Genomic DNA, 22277 nt, shown 5'->3' with positions numbered 1-22277 from the left:
CTTTATTGAGAAACTTAAGTCTTGGGTACATCAAAACCAATTTCTAGGAGGGGAAAAAAATCAGAACCCCCAATAGAAAAAAAAAAGTTACCACCCGGGCCATAGCAGAACCCATAGAATATATTCCTATAATTGAAAAATTCTAGGTGCCTCATAATGACCTATTGAATTTGTAACTTGTAGTTCTTGTTGTGGAGGTCCACAGATGAACTAGGAAGTCTTCAGACCTTACTGAATGCCAGGAGGGGTTATTTGGCTTTGGCATCTTTTTCTTGTCTCAGAGGCAGCCGCAGCAGCAGCAGCAGCAGCAGCAGCGCCCACCTTCTGGGCGGCTTCTTTCTTGGCATGATGAGCCTGCAGAACTGCCACAGCTTCACCACCTTGGCACGGAGAGACGCTGGGGACTCCAGCATGCGGAGCAGCTCCGAGTTGTCGATTTCCAGCAGCACCCCTGTGATCTTTCCAGCCAGGTTTGAATGCATTGTTTGGATGAGTGGGAACAAAGGCTCCCCCAGCATCTGCTTCTGGTCCTTGCGGGGGGCGGGGGTGGTGGTGGTGGTGGTGGTGGTGGTGGTGGTGGTGGTGTGTGCTGCAGCCAGCACTGAGGCAGCCAGTGGCTCCTGCCCCTGGACATGACCTGCAGGCTCTGGTGCCTGCAGTGGCTGGATGGCTGGCAGGGTGAGGGCTGCGGACACTGGAGGCATATTTCAGAGGCACGGCCCTAGGAGCAACCGCAACTGCAGCGCCAAGTGCAAGGCTTGGCACAGCTGCAGGAACACCTCCGGACTGGCAGCTGTCAGTCAGCCCTTGTAGCAGGAATCTTAGAAGGTCTTATTAATAAAATCAAACCTGGAGCCAGGTATCGGGGTGAACGCTGGAAGATCAGAGAAGTAGAACAGGCCACAGCTACCTCACCTTGCCAGTTCCTCAGCTGATCCTGTTTCCTCAGACTGGAAGCCTCTGTGTCCTCATCCAGAATGAATCTCAGCTGAACTGCTGCTAGAAGTCTGAAAGCTTAACCAGGCCAAATGCTTCTAGTTTCTGGTCCTCCCACCTTATATACCTACCTTTCTGCTTTCTACCATCACTACCTGGGATTACAGGTGTGAGTCACCACGCTTGGCTGTATCCTTGAACGCATGGATTTCTGACTCTGGAATGCTAGGATTCAAGGTGTGTGCTACCCCTGCCTATCCTAAGTATCTAGTGGCTTTTCTGTCTCTGACCCCAGATAAGTTTATTAGGGTATACAATATTTTGGGGAACACAATATCACCACAAGCCCTTGCTGGGAGGCACCAGCCCCACCAAAGTCCGTAGCCAAGTGGTCCGGGTACTCAGACGCAGTTGGAGCCAGATGGTGAAGAACTGGACGAGGCCCAGCCTGCCGCATAGCAAGCACTTGGCATTCCTTGGAAGCCTTGGGGCCTCCTGCCTTGCCGCCAGCGGGGATTAGGCCTCATCTGTGCTAGCGGGTAGGTGTGTAAAAGGGAGGTCTGCCCTGAGCCTGCGGCACTGCTGGCACAAAGTAGCCCCCGGCTGCAGGCTGCAACTGATTTTGGATGGCATTCACAGGGAGTGGTCTCATGCCAGCCGCCCACTGCATACACTGGCTACTTAGGTGAGCCTTCTGCTCTTCCTGCCTCTGGGCCAGGAACATACAGAGGAGCCCACAATTCATCCGTTCATCTCAGTGACAGCTTTGGTTGCCTCTTGAGGAGATGAGAAGCAAACAAGGCCATGACTCTTAGTCTTTGTTGTTTATTCTTGGGAGGGAGGGGTCTAGTGAATCTGGTTAGTTTTAGGGACTTCCTGAAGCTAGTTTGAGTTGTTTCTTTTCCTTTCTTTCTTTCTTTTTTTTTTCTTTTTTCTTTTTCTTTTTTTTTTTTAAAGTATTTTGAGAAGGGTTTCCCTGTGTAGCTTTGGAGCTTGTCCTGGATTTCACTGTGTAGACCAGGCTGGCCTCGAACTCACAGAGATCTGCCTGCCTCTGCCTCCTGAGTGCTGGGATTAAAAGTGTGTGCCACTATCGCCTGGCATTTATTTTCTATTTTAACATGCTTCCTTACATGATGGAATATTTTAATCTAGCAAGAAACTGTTACACAATCCTTGATCTTTTTCTGTTGTTTTCTGGTGTATGATTTTGTTATGTGGTTCTGGATAGCCTAGAATTTGAAGCAATTGTTGGCTTCAGCCTCTCCAGTTCTGGGATTCCAGGTAAGCATCACCATGTCTATTTTATTTATTTATTGACAGGGTCTCATGGACTCCAGGCTCACCTGAACTACCTATGTAACTGTAGATGTATCCAATCGTCTTTTTAAAATAAAAAACACAGAGCCAATGTAAAAGAGAGAAAGCCGAGAGGTCAGAGCTCAGAGATAAAATCTTACCTCCTGCAGTGCTCCTAACTTCCCCGAGAGAGCTACTTCCTGTTTGTCTGTGTTTAAATAGTCTTTCTGTTCTGCCTTCTCATTGGTTCTAAACCCAACCACATGACTGCCTCATCACTGCCTGTAAGTACCGCCCTCCAGGTCTTAAAGGCATATGTCTCCAATACTGGCTGTATCCCTGAACACACAGAAATCTACCTAGCTCTTCTAACCATCACGCTCTTGCTATGGCTCTAATAGCTCTGACCCCAGGGCAACTTTATTTATTAACATAAAATTAAAATTATATTTCAGTACAAATAAAATATCACCATATTTCCCCTTTTCTATTTTAATAAAAAGAAAAAAAGGCAAAAGGTTATAACTAACAAAAGAAAAACTATATACAAAAGTACAATAACTATATACAATATATACAAGTAACAAATACCTAAACAATGTCTAGTCCATTTGTATTTGACAAATCAGAGAAAATAATTCCCTTATCTATCCTATTTTAGTAAGTCCAAAATGTATCTAATTCACTTTCTATCCTAATTAATCTTCAACTATAACTAACTAATCTTCAACTCCCTCAGAGACCCAAGAAGGAAATAATATTAGCTAACAAAAATAAAAACAGGAAGTGCACAAAAGCAGCTTCCAAAAATTTTGTGAGTGACACAAACAGCCAGCTGCCTGGGCAGTCACCTGAGGTTTCTCTGCAGTGTTGGGGCATCATCTTCAGCCTATAGGCTTAGCATATCTGACAGACTCATTTGTGAAGTAGGTTGTACACAAGGTCAACAGTTCAACCTCACATTGGGTGAGAGCAGTCCATGTACCAGAAACACCTGAATTCCACTAGTGTCATGTCATGATTCAGGATTTTAAATTCTGGAAATTGTTGATGGTTTTTGAATTCAGCTGTCCATTCTTCTTGGCTGTGTATATATGGCTTCATCTCAGCATCCCCTTTTTCTCCACATCCCTCTATTAAATGCCAGCCTACTATTGAGAGGCGTGAGCTTTCAGTTGCTGTTCCATTGCACAACATGTAACTAAGGATAACCTTGAATTTCTGATTCTCCTGACTCTACCTCCTGAGTGCTAGGAACATAGACAAAGGCCACCATACACAGCTGTATGGGTACTGGGGATCAAACCCAGGGCTTTGTAGAGTCTAGACACTCTACCTACTCAGCACCTTCTCCAGTACCCCACCTTTCCCCTTGTCTTAGGTTTTTTCTATCGCTGTGAAGAGACCATGACTAAGGCAAATTAGAAAAGGAAACATTGGCCAGGCAGTGGTGGCACATGCCTTTAATCCCAGCACTCCAGAGGCAGGGGCAGGCGGATCTTCGAGTTGGAGGCCAGCCTGGTCTACAGAGTGAGTTCCAGGACAGGCAGAGCTACACAGAGAAACCCTGTCTTGAAAAACAAAACAAAACAAACAAACAAAAAAAAAAAAAAAAAAAAGAGAGAGAGAAGACAAGAAAAAGAAAGGCTCCAACACTATAGAGAAACCCTGTCTCAACAAAACAAAAAAACAAAAACAAAAACAAAAAGAAAGAAAGAAAGAGGGCTGGAGAGATGGCTCAGAGGTTAGGAGCACTGGCTGCTCTTCCAGAGGTCCTGAGTTCAATTCCCAGCAACCACATGGTGGCTCACAGCCATCTGTAATGAGATCCTGGTGCCCTCTTCTGGCCTGCAGGCATACATGCAGGCAGAACATTGTATACATAATAAAAAAAAAAAAAAAGAAAGAAAGAGAGAAAAGAAAAAAAAGGAAACATTTAATTTGGGGGTCACAGATTCAGAGGGTTAGTTTGTCACCATCACTGTGGGGAGCAGGGCAGCAGGTGGGCAGGCCTGGCACTGTAATAGTGGCTACGAACTTACATCTGATTCACAAGTGAGAGGAGGGGGGAGAGGGAAGGGAGAGTGGAAATGGTATGGGCTTCTGATGCCTGGAAGCCAGCCCAGTGACACACTTCCTCCAACAAGGCCACACCTCCTAATCCTTCCTAAAACAGTCCCACTAAGTTCTCATCAAGTATTCAAATATAGGAGCCTATGGGGTTCTTCTTTTTTTTTTTTTTTTTTTCTCGAGACAGGGTTTCTCTGTGTAGCTTTGCGCCTTTCCTGGAACTCACTGTGTAGCCCAGGCTGGCCTCGAACTCACAGAGATCCGCCTGCTTCTGCCTCCCGAGTGCTGGGATTAAAGGCATGCGCCACCACTGCCCGGCCTGGGGTTATTCTTATTCTAACTACCACACCTGTCTTATTATTTTTTTTTTTAAAGATAGAATCTCACTATTGTAACCTATCTATCCTTGAACTCAATATGTAGACCAGGCTGGCCTTGAACTCACAGACATGCACTTGTCTCTGCTGAGATAAAGGCATATGCCAGCAAGTCCAGCTTCTACCTCTTATGAGTTGGAATCTCGAGTAATCTAGGATCCCTATCCTTCTGCCTTCCCTTAGCTTATCTCCCTAGTGCTAGGATCGCAAGTGTGTGCTGCCTGGCTTTTTCTTTTCTTTTTAAAGACCGGGTCTTTCTCACTAGTTAACATGGGTTGTCCAGTTTACTGTTTTTCTATCTTAGTCTCTTGAGTATCTGGGACTATGGTGTACCATCTGATTTCCAGATCTTTTTCTTTCTTTCTTTTTCTTTCCTTCAAGACAGGGTTTCTCTGTATAGCCCTGGCTGTCATGGAACTCGCTCTGTAGACCAGGCTGGCCTTGAATTCACAGAGATCTGCCTGCCCCATGCCTTGGTGGGTTTTCAGACCCCGCCCCCCCCAGACAGGGTTTCTCCATGTAGTTTTGGTGCCTGTCCTGGATCTCATGCTGTAGACCAGGCTGGCCTCGAACTCACAGAAATCTGCCTGGCTCTGCTTCCCTAGTCTTGGGATTAAAGATGTGTGCCACCACAGCCTGGCCAGATATTTTAATGAACACTTAGGTTGTTTCTAAAATTTTGAAATTTTAGACATTTTGGTGGCATGTGCCTTTAATGCCAGCACTTTGGAGGCAGAGTCAGGGGGATCTTTGTAAGTTCAAGGCCGTTCTGGTAAACATAATGAGTTTCAGTCTAACCAAGGCTACATAATGAGATCCTGTCTCAAAATAAAATAAAAATTTGAGCCGGGCGGTGGTGGCGCACGCCTTTAATCCCAGCACTTGGGAGGCAGAGGCAGGCGGATCTCTGTGAGTTCGAGGCCAGCCTGGGCTACCAAGTGAGTTCCAGGAAAGGCGAAAAGCTACACAGAGAAACCCTGTCTCAAAAAAACCAAAAAAAAAAAAAATAAAAAAATAAAAAAAATAAAAATTTGATATATAAATAATGCTATTGTGGTATTAATATATTATTATTATTATTATTATTATTATTATTATTATTTGGTTTTTGGAGACAGGGTTTCTCTGCATGGTTTTTGTGCCTGTCCTGGATCTTACTCTGTAGACCAGGCTGTCTTCAAACTCACAGAGATCTGCCTGGCTCTGTCTCCTGAGTGCTGGGATTAAAGGCGTGCACCACCACCACCACCACCACCACCACCACCACCACCACACCACCACCCCCAGCTGTAGTATTATTTAAAATTTTTTTATGTGTATTGATGTTTTGCCTGCATTGATGTCTATGCACTACGCATGTCCCTAGTGACCTTGGAGTCCATATGAGGTCCACGGTCATCAGATCCCCTGTAACTGGAGTTACAGTCGGTTGTGAGTCACCATGTGGACACTAGAACTGAACCTGTGTCCTCTGTAGAGCGGCCATCTCTCCAGTCCCTGAATTTCATTAAAACATATTTTATGACGGGAGGCGGTGCCACACACCTGGTCTACAGAGCAGGATCCGGGACAGGCACCAAAAACACACGGAGAAACCCTGTCTCGAAAAGCCAGTAAACAACAAAAAACACCCCCCCCAAAAAAAAAAACCTACCCAAACATATTTTATGTGTATGGATGTTTTGTCTGTGTTATCTCTGTGCACCATATACATATTTGGTGCCCATGGAGGCCAGAAGAGGGCATGGGATCCCCTGGCACTGGAGTTACAGATGGTTGTTAGCTGTCATGTGGGTGTTGGGAATTGAACCTGGTTCCTCTGCAAGAGCAGCCAGTCCTCTTAATTTCTGAGCCATCTCTCCAGCTCCTTGAATTTCATATTTGTCCTTGTCCTTACAAAAAGTGTACAGGCTTTTAAATGCTCCAAATCATTTCATGTAACCAAGAAGCATTTGGTCGTTTCATAGATTTAGATTTTAAAGATCAGAAGGTCTGACCCTGAACTGCCTTACACTCACGACATGTTCTTTGTCTAGGGGTCTCTCTGCTCTCACGTCTAAGATCCAATCCCACTTCCTGCACCTCTGCCTAGCTCCGGGACTGGAGATTTACTCAGGGCCAAGCACAGGCTAAGCAATCACTCTACCCCCAGACTTCTTTTGTTGCAGGCACGTACATTTATTTTCTATACAAGATGGTGATGGGGAAGGCTAGGCCGACTGTTAATACTGGAGTGCGCTGGGGTAAGGCAAACAGGATCATGAATTCGAGGTCAGCTGGGCTGCACCGAGAGGCCAAATTTAAAAAAAAAAAAGGTGAGAAATTGTGGGTTTCGAAACCACGTAAGCTGTAGACAGGGGTTAGTGTTGAGCCCGACTAGGGCCACAGGGTCCAGGCTAAGGCCCATCTTCTTTCAGGTCAAACGTCACAATCTACAAACCTTGGTATGTAAGGTCTAAGGAACCGCAAGCTTTTGAGAACGAGAGCGAGGGACAGAGACAGATCATGCTTTCAGGAGAGAATGCGCAGGGCCAGAGCGACACTGAGCCTGACTCAGTTGACTGGCCAGGGCAGGCGGAAGCACGCCCTCCCCAGTGAAAGTGGGGCCCAGCCGAGGGAAATCTCGGTTCCCACACCCGGGGACTCCAGGCCTGGACTACAGTTCTGCTCTCAGGCTCAGGGCCCTGGCACCGCCCAGAGCGGGAGGCTGGGTCGTACCATAATGCCTCCAGAGGGGTGGCAGTGTGTGGAAGGCGGGCCCCGGGGGAGCGAACAAGCGCTCGTTTTCCCAAAGATGATGGGACACACGCGTCGGCCACCGGCCATCGAATTCGCTTCTCTTTTGTCTCCCGGGGTTTCGCCGTGTCCTCGGGCAAGGGCGGGACCCTGGCCGCGCGCCCCCCCTCGCGCTGCCCAACTTGGTACGCCCCGGGGGCGCGTAGGCGGGCGGCGTACTTAAGGCCGGCGCGGGAGGCGGGGCGGCTCAGTCCTCGCGGCGCCGCTTCGCAGTCGCCTGGAACCCCTGTTGCTGGGCGGCCCGTGCGCGCGTGCGCGGACATGGCTTCAAACGGTGAGCGAGGGCGCGCGGCGGGCGGCGAGGGCGCGTCCCGGGGAGGCCTCGTTCCCTCCCGGCCAGGCTTTCGGATCTTTTTTTTCTGGTGGGCCTGCGGTGGCGGGCGGGTGTGGGGCTCCCGCGCCCCTGTGGCGGGAAGGCGGCAGGAGGAAGGGAAGGGGAGGGCGGTGTCGCCATCTTGTGTGGCTCCACGGGCGCCTTTGGCGCCGAGTCTTGTGGGGAGCGGCCTTCCCTCGCGGCCCACTCCACTTGGCGAGAGGGTCGAGAGGGACGCTGCCTGGCGACGTGGAGTGAGGGGCGAGGAGGCGCCAGGGCCCCTTGGCCTCGCCCCACCCCCTCCCTCCCTCCCTGCCTGGCTGCCGGGCCTCGCTTTGTCGCAGTGCTGCATCCGGGCACTTGGCGCGCGCACGCGCTCCGCTGGCCCCTCCCCCTTTCTCGGCGCGTTTTTTTTTTTTTTTTTTTTTTAATCCGCCCTCCCCCTCGCCCGCCTCGAGTTGGTTTGGGTTTTTGTCGCGAGACCCTCGGCGGAAGGCCGCTGGCCCGGTGTTGGCCTCGCCCTGCTCCCCGGGTCCCTCGGGAAGGGGCGGGGCCGGCCTCTTCCCGCCTCCGTGGCCTCCCGGCCGGAGCGGACGCGCTCAGAACTGGCCCGCGTGTCGGGGAGGCTGGGAGAAGGACCAACGGACTCCGGGATCTAGTTTTCCCGAGGCAGGAAGGACACGAAAGGAGTCGCTTCCCGAGGCCACACCCTCTTGGCTGTCATTTTTTTTTTTCTTTCCTCGTGCGGGGGCAGACCCCGGGTTTCCTGCACGAAGCCGAGCTACTGCTTGGCTTAATGTGCTCTCTGCTTGTCGTGCGCCCGGTAGGCGGGAACGCCATCACTGGGAGGGGAGCCACAGGTCCGGAGCCTTGTTTGGCTTTGTACTAAAGCTTCACTTTGCCTTCATAAGGTCTGCAAGGTTGGCCACAAGGTGAATGGATGCTTTTAATAAGGGCATTTGTATGGTGTTGGAGGGTCACGTTCTTCAGACTGCTTGTGACTGTACAAGTCACTCCTGACTCCTGGTGACATTTTCCTATAGAGCTACTGTGAAGATGAACGTGGGGTTTGTGTGTGTGTGTTTTGCAGGCCTTGAAGAGGCCGAGACAGGATTTTTAAAGTTCATGGATGGTCTGTACTGGATTTTGAGACTTTTTTAAAGAAGAAAAAAATTAAGCCGGGTGTGGTGGTACACGCCTTAGGTCCCAGGGATAGGGAGGCAGAGGCAGGGGGATTTCTTGAGTTCGAGGCCAGCTTAGTGTGCATAGTGAATTCAGGGACAGTCAGAGGTACGTAATAAGAGACCCCGTCTCTAAAAAACCAAAAATGAGAAAAAAAAATTGAAGGTAAATAATACAGAACCATTCCCTTGACAATATTTTCAGGTAGTAGTAGTTATCCACAGAAATCTTTTGGTGGTTTTTTGTTTCTTTTTTTCTTTTTCTTTTTTTTTTTGTTTGATGCCTTAGGCTGGTGTTACAGCTTAGTGGTAGCTTGTTTAGCATGGTCCAGGTCCTGGATTTTACCCAGAACAAAACAAAAATCTAAGGCTTAGTTGATATCTAGGAATTTGTGCCGCCTTTGCTATTGTATTAAAACTTACCTATTTCTAGCTTGCTTTACTCACAACTGGTGTTTCATGAAGGATGAAGGACTTAGCCTGTTTTTGCAATGGCATTTTTGAAGATTTATTTGATCTGGAGTGCCTCCTTTTTTTTTTCTCTCCTCTCCAGACAGGGCTTCTCTGTGTAGTTTTGGTGCCTGTTCTGGATCTCGCTCAGTAGGCCAGGCTGGCCTCAAATTCAAGCCTCCTCAGTGCTGGGATTAAAGGCATGTGCCACCCCCGCCCGACAGGAGTGCCTCTTTTTCGTTTTTTAAGACTTAGTTTTTGTAGTCTTGGCTGTCCTGGAACTAGCTCTGTAGACTAGGCTGGCCTCCCAACTCAGAGATCCACCTACTTCTGCCTCTTGAGTGCTGGGATTAAGGGTTTGCCCCACCACCACCCCTCTTAGAGTGGCTAGTACTGAAGTTGAATTTAAATTCTATTCCAGTCTTAACTAAAATTAACAGGACTTTCTTCCCTTCCACCTTTCTTTCACAGATTATACCCAACAAGCAACTCAAAGGTGAGTATTGTTTCTGGGCTGGCATTCGTTGATGGTAAGCATGGCCATTGTAACTTTAGTTATCTGTTTTTGTATGCTTTTGTTTTTTATTCTCTTTTATTGAAGATAACTTTACTGATCTGTTGTTTTTTTCCCCCCCCCTGTCCTAGCTATGGGGCTTACCCTACCCAGCCTGGGCAGGGATACTCCCAACAGAGCAATCAACCCTATGGCCAGCAGAGTTACAGTGGTTATGGCCAGTCAGCTGACACTTCGGGATATGGCCAGAGCAGCTATGGGTCTTCTTATGGACAGACCCAAAACAGTGAGTCTCTTAGTGGGACACAGCTTCACCCATTTTTTTCTGAGTGTTAATAGCTCTTCTTAAACCTGAATAGTACTGAAAATCCCATATTTTCCCTTGTCAATCTGTAATGGTTAAAATTTTGTGATCAATCTTTTTTTAAAAAATGATGTATGTTGGCCGGGCGGTGGTGGCGCACGCCTTTAATCCCAGCACTCGGGAGGCAGAGCCAGGCGGATCGCTGTGAGTTCGAGGCCAGCCTGGGCTACCAAGTGAGCTCCAGGAAAGGCGCAAAACTACGCAGAGAAACCCTGTCTCGAAAAACCAAAAAAAAAACAAAAACAAAAACAAAAAAAAAATGATGTATGATTGTTTCTTTGAACGATTTTCTCCATATTTTCATTTTGTGAAAAAGCATGTTTCCTAAAGAGAACCAGTTTTAGGATGGAAGGAAATGGTTTCTTTGAAAATGGTTGTGCTGATACATGTGATTCACGAAGAGGAGGGATTTGCCCTTAGGTCCAAAAGGACAAAAAAAATACTGTGTCTATATCAGCACATTTAAATTTAGTTAGTAGGGATCTCTTGTGTTTTTTAAAAAGCTAGGCAGTCATTGTGATTTCTGTATCTTTATTTTGTGTGAGTGCAGGCATGCTTGTTACATGGTGCATATGTGGAGGTCAGAGGACCACTTTCCAGGGTTAGCTGTTGCCTACCTTTGTGATGATTCCGGTGATTGAACTCAGGTTGATAAGACTTTCACAGCAAGTCTAATTTTCCTTTAAAAAAAAAAGTGATTTGAAATAGTTTCATTAAGATGCCCAGATTGGCCTTAAACTGTGACCTTCCTGCCCCAGTCTGCTGGTAGCTGGTCTTCCTCAGTAAACCTCTTATTAGCAGCCTCTAAGCTTTTTTTCTCAAGTAATAGGTGAGGACTGGGAAGTGTATAATGTTTTCTTCAAGCTATGCCTTGCCCCATCCCTCCATTTTCCTTCAGCTAATCTTATTATGTAGCCTTGGTTGACCTGGAACTGGACATGTAGACCAGTTTGGCCTTGATAGTGGAGATACCTGCCTCTGCCTCCCCAGTGCTAGGATTAGAGATGAGCACAATTGCACCTGGCCTTTTTTATCTTGACAGCATTTGTAACTCTGTTTTCTTTGTAGCAGGCTATGGCACTCAGTCAGCTCCCCAGGGATATGGTTCCACTGGAGGCTATGGCAGCAGCCAAAGTTCCCAGTCTTCTTATGGGCAGCAGTCCTCCTACCCTGGCTATGGCCAACAGCCAGCTCCTAGCAGCACCTCGGGAAGGTAAGGTCGTATGAGAGTGGGGTAAGGCCAGAAAGTATTGATAAATTAATGGTTGGCTCTCTGAGTAAAGAAAGGGAATGGACTAAAAGTGAAGGAGGTATTTGGTCATTTTATAGCATAATTCTGATTTTTCTTTGTTTTCCACTTAGTTACGGTGGCAGTTCTCAGAGCAGCAGCTATGGGCAGCCCCAGAGTGGAGGCTATGGCCAACAGTCAGGCTATGGTGGACAGCAACAAAGCTATGGACAACAGCAAAGCTCCTATAACCCACCTCAGGGTTATGGACAACAGAACCAGTACAACAGCAGCAGTGGAGGTGGTGGAGGGGGTGGTGGAGGTGAGAAAGTGGCTTCAGTTTTGTCGTCTTCTCTGTGAATTTGCCCCTTAACTTAAAATTGTGCCTTTCTTGTTTACTAAGTTTCTAGTTCTTCCTGTCCTTTATAGTGGCACCATTGTCTGTATCCGATACTTCACATCCTCTCACTTTTGTTGCTGAGAATTGCAACAGAAATTTATATATGCTAAGCATACATAACTACTAAGCACCCCCAGCCCTGTTTTTTTAAAGTATTATTATTATTTTTATAGGCAACTATGGCCAAGATCAGTCCTCCATGAGTGGTGGCGGTGGCGGCGGTGGTTACGGCAATCAGGACCAGAGTGGTGGCGGCGGTGGTGGCTACGGGGGAGGCCAGCAGGACCGTGGGGGCCGAGGCAGGGGCGGTGGAGGTGGTTACAACCGAAGCAGTGGTGGCTATGAACCCAGAGGCCGTGGAGGTGGCCGAGGAGGCAGAGGCGGCATGGGGTAGGTGTTTCGTGAGTCAGGGAGTACCTTCAGTTGGGGAGTGTTGCATGGATCTCCCTTGAAGTCAGTCTCTAGTGCATGATTAGTATTGTTCTCTGGGGATATGTAAGGGCTTTAATTTGTGGGCAGAAGTGTTTCTTTGTATATTCCTATTACGTTTTTGTGAGAACTTGGGAGCCAAAATCCCATTTACAGCTCTTGAGTAGAGATTTGAGTATTGGTGCATTTATTTTCCAAAGAAAAAGAATACACATAGATGTGGATTGGAGTCATTGTTATCTCAGGCAAGAAACTTGGGAGTAAGACTTCTCTGCAAAGGAAACCTATTAATCCCATTCCTGGGAAATATTAGGGGAAACTTGTTCAGTGTATTCCCATGTGTCTTCCAGGGGAATTGGTAATAATGGTAAACTTGACCTCAGCTTCTAGGAATTGGCTGTTTACTTACTCATCCATATTCTGTAGTTACCTGAATCATGAGCCTGATTTTGCACTAATTTGACTATGGTTTTGTGTGTGACTTGGTTCATTTATGGGGTCTTCTGACTGAAGTGTGCAAACTTTCGGGGCAAAATACACTTGACAGTGGTATTCTGCTTTCTTATCCCACTGTCCAGCTTTTCTCATCAGTTAAAATCAGCTTGTCCTACCGGATCTCTCCTTGTTCAAGTAAAACCTTAGATTTGATGTTAAAACAGTTTGTCAAATCTCTTGGTGACTTTGAAGGACCCTGTTGTCTCCCTTGAAAAGGGGGAAAATGTCAGTGATGTTCCCTTTTTTTTTTTTTGTTGAAAAAAGTAGGTTTTTTGAGTTTGTTCATGGTAAGTATTCAGAGGTGGGTGGGGGTAGTCTCAAAAAAACATGCAAAAATATGGAAAACTCTAGTTGTGTGCGTGTGTTTAATGCAAAACTTTAAAAGAAAAACAACTGTTATGTGACTGTTAACTTGCTCTGCATTTTATGTGCCACAGGTATGAAAGGTGACATTGCAAAATACTCCGCTCTTCTCACAGTGTAGAAGGGGTGACCCCGGGGGTGAAGGGTGATCAAAACCAGCTCAGTAGTTAGGATAGGGCTTAGCTGAGTTTGTCTTGCTCTAAGGGGAAATTGCCTTTGGTTATGACTTTTTATGGAATGGGGTTGGGTCTGCTTGCTGCTTTCAAAGCAAAAACCACACACAAAAAATGTGTTCAGGGCTATCCCAGGGGCCTGGTGTGAAATGTCTTCTGGGTAAATTGGGGTAGATCTTTTAAACCAACTGCTGGGTTGTCCACCACTTGCAACAAGAGGAAAAAAATCTACGTCAGAAGAACAACCAAGGAAAAATGAGCTTTTTTTTTTTTTTTCAGGGGATATATATATAGATGCAACTTTTTAAAGAAAAATCCTTAACTGTGTCTGAGAAATTGCACACGTGTGTGTGATAAGCTCAAAGGTCAGACAAGGATGGTCAGGAAGGGGTATATTTTAGTAGCCACTTGAATCTTTTTCCCAAAACACCTACCCATGTTTGGGGAATGTTGAAACAAAAACACAAAAACAAAAACAAAACCCTTTTGTAGCTGTTGGAAGCTTCATGTCCTTTCTTCTAACTTGTCTTCTCCAGCGGAAGTGACCGAGGTGGCTTCAATAAATTTGGTGGTAAGTGAACAGAGTTTCCAAAATTCCCAAATCCCAGCAATGCTTTGTCTGATTGTTCATTTGCAGATGTCTTAGCTTGTTAAGTGTCAAAGGTTTCTAAAGTGTCTATAGCCACCTCCAGGAAGGGGGTGGGGTAGAATGCCTCCTGCTGCCAGATGTGTGCTAACCTGGAGGCAGGCAGGCAGGGATAATCTCTTGCTACTTAATTGGTTTTACCCAAGTTAAAAGAAATATTTAGACCTCTTGATGGGTGTTGCCACGTCTAGCACTTAGTGACCACACCATCATGAGCAACTGGAGAGTGTTTTGGAACATGTGGTGCCAACTTGGCTTTAGGATCCTTTTGATCAGTGTGTCCAAAGAGAGACAGAGATGAGAGAGTGTGTTTGTGTGTGGTGTGTGTTCATAATCTCCCTAATGTTTTAATCAGGGAGAGGGACATGAACTGTTGCCCTGCCCTGAGGATGGTAATGTTGGTATATGCTTATATTAAATACTAAGTGATGTCAATGCAATTCTACATATGTACTCAGACAAGCGCATAGAAACTAGGTCTGGGAAGGAAGGTGTGGACTACTTCAAGAAAAATCTTGAGAGCATGTGTTGCGCATGGGAAATAACCAGGTTTAAAACAGCACAAACTTGAATTCATGGAAAAATGGCAAATTTGAGAAGTCTCCCAGTAAGCTGGAACTTTTCTGGTTGTTAAACAAAATGGTTTTTTGATTTGTCTAAACACTTAAAGCCAAAGGCTTGGGTTCATGACTTAGGTGTCTTTGTGTACAGGTACAATATATATGACGAATTTAGATAAACATTGGTTAAAGATGGTGTCTGGGAAAAAAAACGAGGCTGTATTATGAAAATAAGATTTCTGGTCTATTCCCTGGGACATGCTTTTAAACCACAAAAGCTACTATGTATGTTTCTTATTTTCATGTTGCTTTGGGGAAACAACATGGTTAAGAATGGTTTTCAAGATGAAATTAAAAATTGTTCTACAAGGGTTGTCTTTGGTATTAAAAGTTTGGAGAAACTGGATGGATGCACATCACATTGTTGGTGTTGAGCTTATGTCTCTCTGGTGAGAGAACAGGGCCAAGTTATGGATGAGTTGGTTGGTTAATTTAAACAAGTTATTGAGTTTGTACTGCCCCATCCCCATCTGTGCTAAGGACATTTCCCAGCCTAGCTGGGGGAGAGCATTTTCTTGAAGTGTGGCATTATCCCTGTGGGGACTCAAAGTAACTGATCTTAAGAAGGGGCCTGTGTTGTGTCTCCCTGAGACCCGCCTAGAGTATATTCTCCACTGGGCAGGCCCCAGAATAGGGTTTGGAGAGAGGCTGGAAGCAATTACTTGATACATTGCAAGAATTTTGATTAGATGTTAATTTATTGCCTTATCTGTCCTTTCCTGTTAGCTAATGGCTCCCTTTTTTTGTTTTTGTTTTCTTTCTTTTCATGTAACTAAGGCCCTCGGGATCAAGGATCACGTCATGATTCTGGTGAGTTTATGGTTTTCATGCAGTGTTCGTCTGGATATTCTTTGGAACAAATAACTGAAAAAGTGGAGAGAAGGGAGTTTAACTGTACCTGGTCAGTGATTTATATAAATATCAGAAGTATTGGATCCAGCGGTCTAGGATGGGTCTGGTAATTATCATTTCTAGTAAGTCCCAGGTGATATTTTGGCTGCTACAGGCCTTGCTTGAAAGGTATTCATTTAAAGTTAGTAGTGGCGTTTTTTTTTGTTTAGTTTTTTCAAGACAGTGCTGGCTATCCTGGAACTTGCTCTGTAGATCAAGCTGGCCTTGAATTCAGATCTGCCTGTCTCCTGAGTGCTGAGATTAAAGGTGTTGGCCACGACACCTGGTTAGTAATGGCGTTTTTTAAGTGCACATTTAACTAATCCAGGTGCATACTTTATTCCTAGCAGGCTGATCTCTGAGTTCAGATCTAAGCTACCCTGATCTACATACAGAGCTAGTTCCAGGACAGTCAGGGCTGTGCAGGTGAACAGTCTTAAACCCACACATCTAAATTGTTGAATGAACAACATTCAGTGAATAAAAGACCAAATTGCAAGATGTATAAAGGGAAGCAATATCTCTTGATGGTATTACTAATTTGAATGTGAAGTTGGTTTTTTTTTTTCCCATAAATTTTTTTTTGAGGCCGGGTCTATACTTATCCCTGGCTATCCTAGAACTCACTAAGTAGACCAGGCTGTCCTAGAATTCAGAGTTCTACCTGCCTCTGCCTTCCGAATGCTGGGATTAGGGGCATGTTCCACTATGCCTCACCAGTGTGAGATGGGTTTTTTTACTAAGGAATCTTGGAGTGAAAGTTGGGAAATGGTTTCTGTATTAGGTGTCTGTTTTAAGGATAGTTATGAGATTAAACATAACATTTTTTTTTTCTTTTTTTTTTTTGGTTTTTCGAGACAGGGTTTCTCTGTGTAGCTTTGCGCCTTTCCTGGAACTCACTTGGTAGACCAGGCTGGCCTCGAACTCACAGAGATCCGCCTGCCTCTGCCTCCCGAGTGCTGGGATTAAAGGCGTGCGCCACCAACGCCTGGCCCAAAACAATCCATTCTTATTCTAGTATTTGAATATTCATCTACCTCCTTAAAAAATGTTATGTTTAAGCCGGGCGGTGGTGGCGCACGCCTTTAATCCCAGCACTCGGGAGGCAGAGGCAGGCGGATCTCTGTGAGTTCGAGGCCAGCCTGGTCTACCAAGTGAGTTCCAGGAAAGGCGCAAAGCTACACAGAGAAGCCCTGTCTTGAAAAACCAAAAAAAAAAAAAAAAAAAGAATGGATTGTTTTGGATTGGATTGTCTAAATCAGTGGTTCTCAGCTTTCCTAATGCTGTGATCCTTTAATACAGTTCTCTAACCATAGTTATTTTCATTGCTACTTCATAACTGTAATTTTGCTGATGTTATGAATTGAAAATATCTGCTTTCCTATGGTTTTAGATGACCCCTGTGAAAGGGTTGTTTAATAATAAAATATTAGTTAGATGACTGGTCAGAATCTTTAGTAGCAAATACTTAAGCACATTTGGTATACCTAATACTAACCTTTGTCTTTCCTGTGCTCTTCACTTTTCTTTCATCCTTTGTTGAACAAGCAGAACAGGATAATTCAGACAACAACACCATCTTTGTGCAAGGCCTGGGTGAGAATGTTACAATTGAATCGGTGGCTGATTACTTCAAGCAGATTGGAATTATTAAGGTACATGTGAAACAGCTTAGGTGCTTCCTCTTTACCTGTATTACAGGCTTGCAGGTTTCACATGTTAATAAAAACAGCAGTCTTGGTTCTGGGTGGTGGTGGTGGCATATGTCTGCATATGCCTTTAGTCCCAGCACTGTGGAGGCAGAGGCAGATAGATGGTTGGATCTCTTGAGTTCCAAGGCCAGCCTGGTCTACAGAGATAATTTTCAGGACAGCCAAGGCTATACAGAGAGATGTTGATTGTTAATAGCAAAAGCAATCTGGTTGACTTTTTTTTTTCTTTGAGATTAGGGTGTTCACTATGTAGACCTGTCTGGCTTTAAACTTGGTACAAACCCCCGCACTTAAACTGTTAAGTTTCAGTAGAGGCCTGGTTGCACATACCTTTATTCCCTGTAGAGACAAATGATCTCTGAGTTCAATGCCATCCTGATCTACTTAGTAAGTTCCAGACAACCAGGATTTTGTAAAGATCATGTTTCAAAAATAAAAATTAATTTGAATGTTGGGATTGCAAGTGTGTGTGTGCGCCTCTTGTATCTGGCAAAGCCAAAGTCTAAAAGGTTGTCGCCACCTTAATTTATTGAGCAAAGAATTTTGTTGTTGCACTTTCTAAGAGAAACCACAAAAAGATAGGTCTGATAGGTACTCAAGGGCACAGTATAAGCCAGGGCTTAAGTTCAGAAGAGTATCTGGGAAGAGAGGAGCCAAAGTTCAGAAGTAAATCTCAGGAATGGTGGAGGTCTGTGTTCCCATAGGCTGTACATTGATAGATTGAACCGACTTTAGATCATGTTAATTTTGAGCTTGTCCAGACTAAAACAGTACAACATAACTAATATCTATAGCACCATATTCTAAAACAGTATACCATAACTGTATAACATTACTATTTAGGTATTATAAGTAATGTGGAGTCTTGCCTAGAGATTGAACCCTGTGCTATTTTGTGGTTGCTAAGAAAGTACTGTAACCATTGAGTACATTCAGCCTATATGGATGATTTAGAGAATACAGAGTTGTGTGTAGGTTATATACAAACACTAGGCTAAAACCTCCTTGTATCTTCTAAAAATTGATGATTCATTTTGTTTTCTTTAGACAAATAAGAAAACTGGACAGCCTATGATTAATTTGTATACAGACAGGGAAACTGGCAAACTGAAGGGTGAGGCAACAGTCTCATTTGATGACCCACCTTCTGCTAAAGCAGCTATCGACTGGTTTGATGGTATGTATAAGAGATGATTCAGTTTGGTTCTTGTAACATACGGGCCATGAGGATGGAGCTTGGGTGAGCAAGCTTGGTAGTGCAGGTCCATCTCGTGTGCCTTTGGCACTTTCTGGATGTGTAATTTCAGTGTGAGCTCCTTTGTTTTGTCTCATTAGTTTATAAGTCATTTTTTAAAGATTGATTTATTTATTATGTACATAGTGTTCTGCCTGCATGCAAGACAGAAGAGGGCACCAGATCCCATTACAGATGGTTGTGAGTTACCATGTGGTTGCTGGGAATTGAACTCAGGACCTCTGGAAGAGCAACCAGTGTGTGCTCTTAACCTCTGAGCCATCTCTCCAGCCCAGTTTATAAGTCATTTTAAGAAGGAAGTCTGCTCTTAGATTTTTAAAAAATTTAATTCATGTTTATTTTTATTTCATGTGCATTGGTGTTTTTGCCTGCATATATCTCTGAGGGTATCGATCCCTGGCACTGGAGTTAAAGGCTGGGGCTAGCAGCCATGTGAGTGCTGGGGATTGAACCCAGAGAGTAGCTAGTGCTCTTAACCACTGAGCCATCTCTTAAGCCCATTTCTCTTAGTTTTTAAAAGTGTTTTAGATCTGTAGGTTTAAATTCTCTCAACATTTGCTATAGATCTGTACATGCCATGGTATAGGCATAGAGGTCAGTGAACAAATGATGTGAAGTTAATTCCTTCCACTGTGTGGGCTCATGGGATTGAATTTAGGTCATCAGGCTTGGTGGCAGGCACTCTCACCCACCCAGCCATCTTGCTCTCCCTGATTTTTTATGGTCTAAACCAGGCCCTTGCATATCACTGCATTTTATATTCCCTGCTCCCAAATCTTTTTATATTTACCTTTTTTTAAAAAAAAAAAAGTATTGATTTTTGAAAATTAATTTACAGCAGAGCTGGGTGTGGTGTTTTTAATCCTAGTACTCAGGAGGCAGAGGCAGTTGGATTTCTGAATTTGATGTCAGCCTGGTCTACATAGTTCTAGTACAGCCAGAGCTAAATAGTGAGACCCTGTCTCAATCCCCCCAAAACAAAACCTTAACATGTAATAGGTTTCTTTATAGGGTTTTCAAATATATTTAATTTTTGTTAATTCATCCATCTTTATTTCTTTAGGTAAAGAATTCTCTGGGAATCCTATTAAGGTTTCATTTGCTACCCGCCGAGCTGACTTCAATCGGGGTGGTGGAAATGGACGTGGAGGCCGAGGGCGAGGAGGTGAGCCATTTACGTTTACTGGTTTAAAGAGGTCAATCAAGCACAATGTAGAAGAGGAAAAGAAGTTTCATGGAAAAGGTAGACTAACGAAATGAAGGAAATACATTCATAATTATATTTGTTCTAGGACCTATGGGCCGTGGAGGCTATGGAGGAGGTGGCAGTGGTGGCGGTGGCCGGGGAGGATTCCCCAGTGGCGGTGGTGGAGGTGGCGGACAGCAACGAGCTGGGGACTGGAAGTGTCCTAATCCGTGAGTGAATTTAGCTCTTTAAAAAAAAATTCTTATGTGCACGATCCTTGATACTATGTTAAAAGTTAGGAAGATATTTTTTATACTGAGATCCTGTAGAAGGAAGATTAGGCTAATAGTTTATTTAGCGACGGTTAGAGTCTTCTAAGTGAATACCTAGAACTCCATTTGTCGCTGTTACTTTCCTATTGCTGTGATAAAATGCCACGATAAAGGCAATTTATAAAAGAAAATGTTTAATTTGGGGCTCACAGTTCACAGGGTAAGAGTGGAGACTAATCATGGTAGGGACCATGGGACAGGCAGGCATGGCATGGAGTAGTAGCTGAGCACTCATACATAGCTGGAGATAAAAACTATCTCCGAGGCAAGAGAGCAAGCACTAACTGGGCTTTTGAAATCTCAAAGTCCTGAGCTGGGCGGTGGTGGCACACGCCTTTAATCCCAGCACTCGGGAGGCAGAGCCAGGCGGATCTCTGTGAATTTGAGGCCAGCCTGGGCTACCAAGTGAGCTCCAGGAAAGGTGCAAAGCTACACAGAGAAACCCTGTCTCGAAAAACTAAAAAAAAAAAAAAAAAAAAAAAAAAAAAGAAATCTCAAAGTCCGTCCCTTACCTGCCTTTCACTTCCTGATCTTTCCCAATACTTACATCAACTGGCGACCAAGTATTCGAATGTGAGCCTAAGAGGGCCATTCTAATTCAAACCACAGAGGGAGACCTACAACTGAGATTCTGTGTGGGTAGGATAATGTAGGGTAGCATTGGTGTGCTGGACAGAAAGGTGATGGATGACTCATTCATGTGCAGACCTGATGGAGTGAGACTAAGATTTCAAACATGAATTACTGAAGTGTTTTGTTTGAAACTGCTGTGGCAAACTTTACCATGGGAAGGAGGCTGTAGTGGGGAAATGGTCTAGGTTTAGTAATACTTTTTTTGTTTTGGCTCCTACTTGAGAAACAAGGCTTTGGAGTCTTGTGAATTCAGTGATCTGGACTTCACTCTTCCAAATTAATTCCCTTTCGTTTCTTTAGTACATGTGAGAACATGAACTTCTCTTGGAGAAATGAATGCAACCAGTGTAAGGCCCCTAAGCCAGATGGCCCAGGAGGAGGACCAGGAGGCTCTCACATGGGTAAGAAGGGAGCAGAGCTTGTTACAGAAGTCCAACAAGTACTCTATGATTTTGATTTGGGAGGGTAGTAGGAGGGAAGGTAGAAGAACAAGGATATATGTCTATTTTTCTGTTCTAGGGGGTAACTATGGAGATGACCGTCGTGGCAGAGGAGGCTATGATCGAGGCGGCTACCGGGGCCGAGGCGGGGACCGTGGGGGCTTCCGAGGGGGCCGGGGTGGTGGGGACAGAGGCGGTTTTGGCCCTGGCAAGATGGACTCTAGGTGAGTAAGTCTAAATCAAAACAAAAATAGAGAAACGGGTTGGGAGAAAATAAAGTTTTGCCAAGTGATTTCCTAGGAAAGGACAGAGCTCAGCTGGTTACATTATTGGGAAGGGGGAGTAGAAGAATTAGGAACACAGTCTTAAGAAAAGTCATTTGTTGGGTATTGGGACAAGTAGGATATTTGAAGGGTGTGCATGGGTAGTCTGGTGTAACTCATATTTAACTGATAATTCTTCTTTCAGGGGTGAGCACAGACAGGATCGCAGGGAGAGGCCATATTAACCTGGCTTCTGAAGTTCTGGAACAGCTCTTCTTCCTGTACCCAGTGTTACCCTTGTTATTTTGTAAACTTTCAATTCAGGATTGCCCATGGATTTTTTTTTTCTGTGTGTTTGTGTGTGTGTGTGTGTATGTGTGTGTGTGTGTGTATGTGTGTTGTGTGTGTCAGACTACCGTAATTGTAACCATATCTCTGGTTCCCATTAAAAAACATCATTTTAGTTAAAGTCTGTTGCTGCCCCCAGTTTACTTTCTGGAGGATGGGTCTGTGTTAGGAATGTGGGGAATTATTCCCTCATATCATCTTGTATAGCAGGAATTTGAGTAATTGTTCCTATCTAGCATAACCTTGATTGATGTAACATTGAAAAGACAAAAGAATTCTTTGAGTGGTTTCTAGGAAAGAGGTAAATGATTGGTACCTAGTTTTCAGGAAAAGGACCATGCATACAGTGGTGTAGTTGGATCACTTTTAAATCCTGACTTCTGTAGGTAATTGATATTTTGAAATTCGATGCTTTGAACTTAATCCTATTTCAGATAGGTGTAGCATGAATTCTAATTGGTCTTAGTAAAAACCTGGAGCCAGGTAATTAGGGTAAATGCTGAAAGATCAGAGAAGCAGAGCAGTCAGCCACTAGAAAGACGTCTTCCTCTACTGAATCCTCA

At 44.8% G+C, this 22277-nt stretch overlaps 1 protein-coding gene and 1 pseudogene across 2 annotated transcripts; one reads left to right on the top strand and one right to left on the bottom strand.

The window, feature by feature from the left end:
* Window positions 1-228: 228 nt before the first annotated feature.
* On the bottom strand, window positions 229-7741 carry LOC114704423 (annotated as a pseudogene).
* Window positions 7656-21835, top strand: Fus (FUS RNA binding protein). Of its 2 annotated transcripts, none has more exons than XM_028885644.2 (15): window positions 7656-7752; window positions 9894-9918; window positions 10068-10222; window positions 11372-11513; window positions 11663-11850; window positions 12102-12318; window positions 13925-13959; window positions 15432-15464; window positions 17097-17200; window positions 18305-18434; window positions 19576-19677; window positions 19805-19928; window positions 20964-21064; window positions 21183-21327; window positions 21572-21835. In XM_028885644.2, the coding sequence occupies exons 1-15, from the start codon at window positions 7740-7742 to the stop codon at window positions 21609-21611; spliced, it is 1554 nt and encodes a 517-aa protein (XP_028741477.1). In that variant the 5' UTR covers window positions 7656-7739; the 3' UTR covers window positions 21612-21835. The 2 variants fall into 2 exon arrangements, with proteins under 2 accessions (XP_028741477.1, XP_028741476.1); XM_028885643.2 differs by having other exon boundaries at window positions 11369-11513.
* The last annotated feature ends 442 nt before the right edge of the window (window positions 21836-22277 follow it).

This window comes from Peromyscus leucopus, chromosome 1 (genome assembly GCF_004664715.2).
Source record: "Peromyscus leucopus breed LL Stock chromosome 1, UCI_PerLeu_2.1, whole genome shotgun sequence".
In the NCBI taxonomy this organism is placed as follows: Eukaryota; Metazoa; Chordata; class Mammalia; order Rodentia; family Cricetidae; genus Peromyscus; species Peromyscus leucopus.
This window is presented reverse-complemented; position numbering and strand designations above follow the sequence as displayed.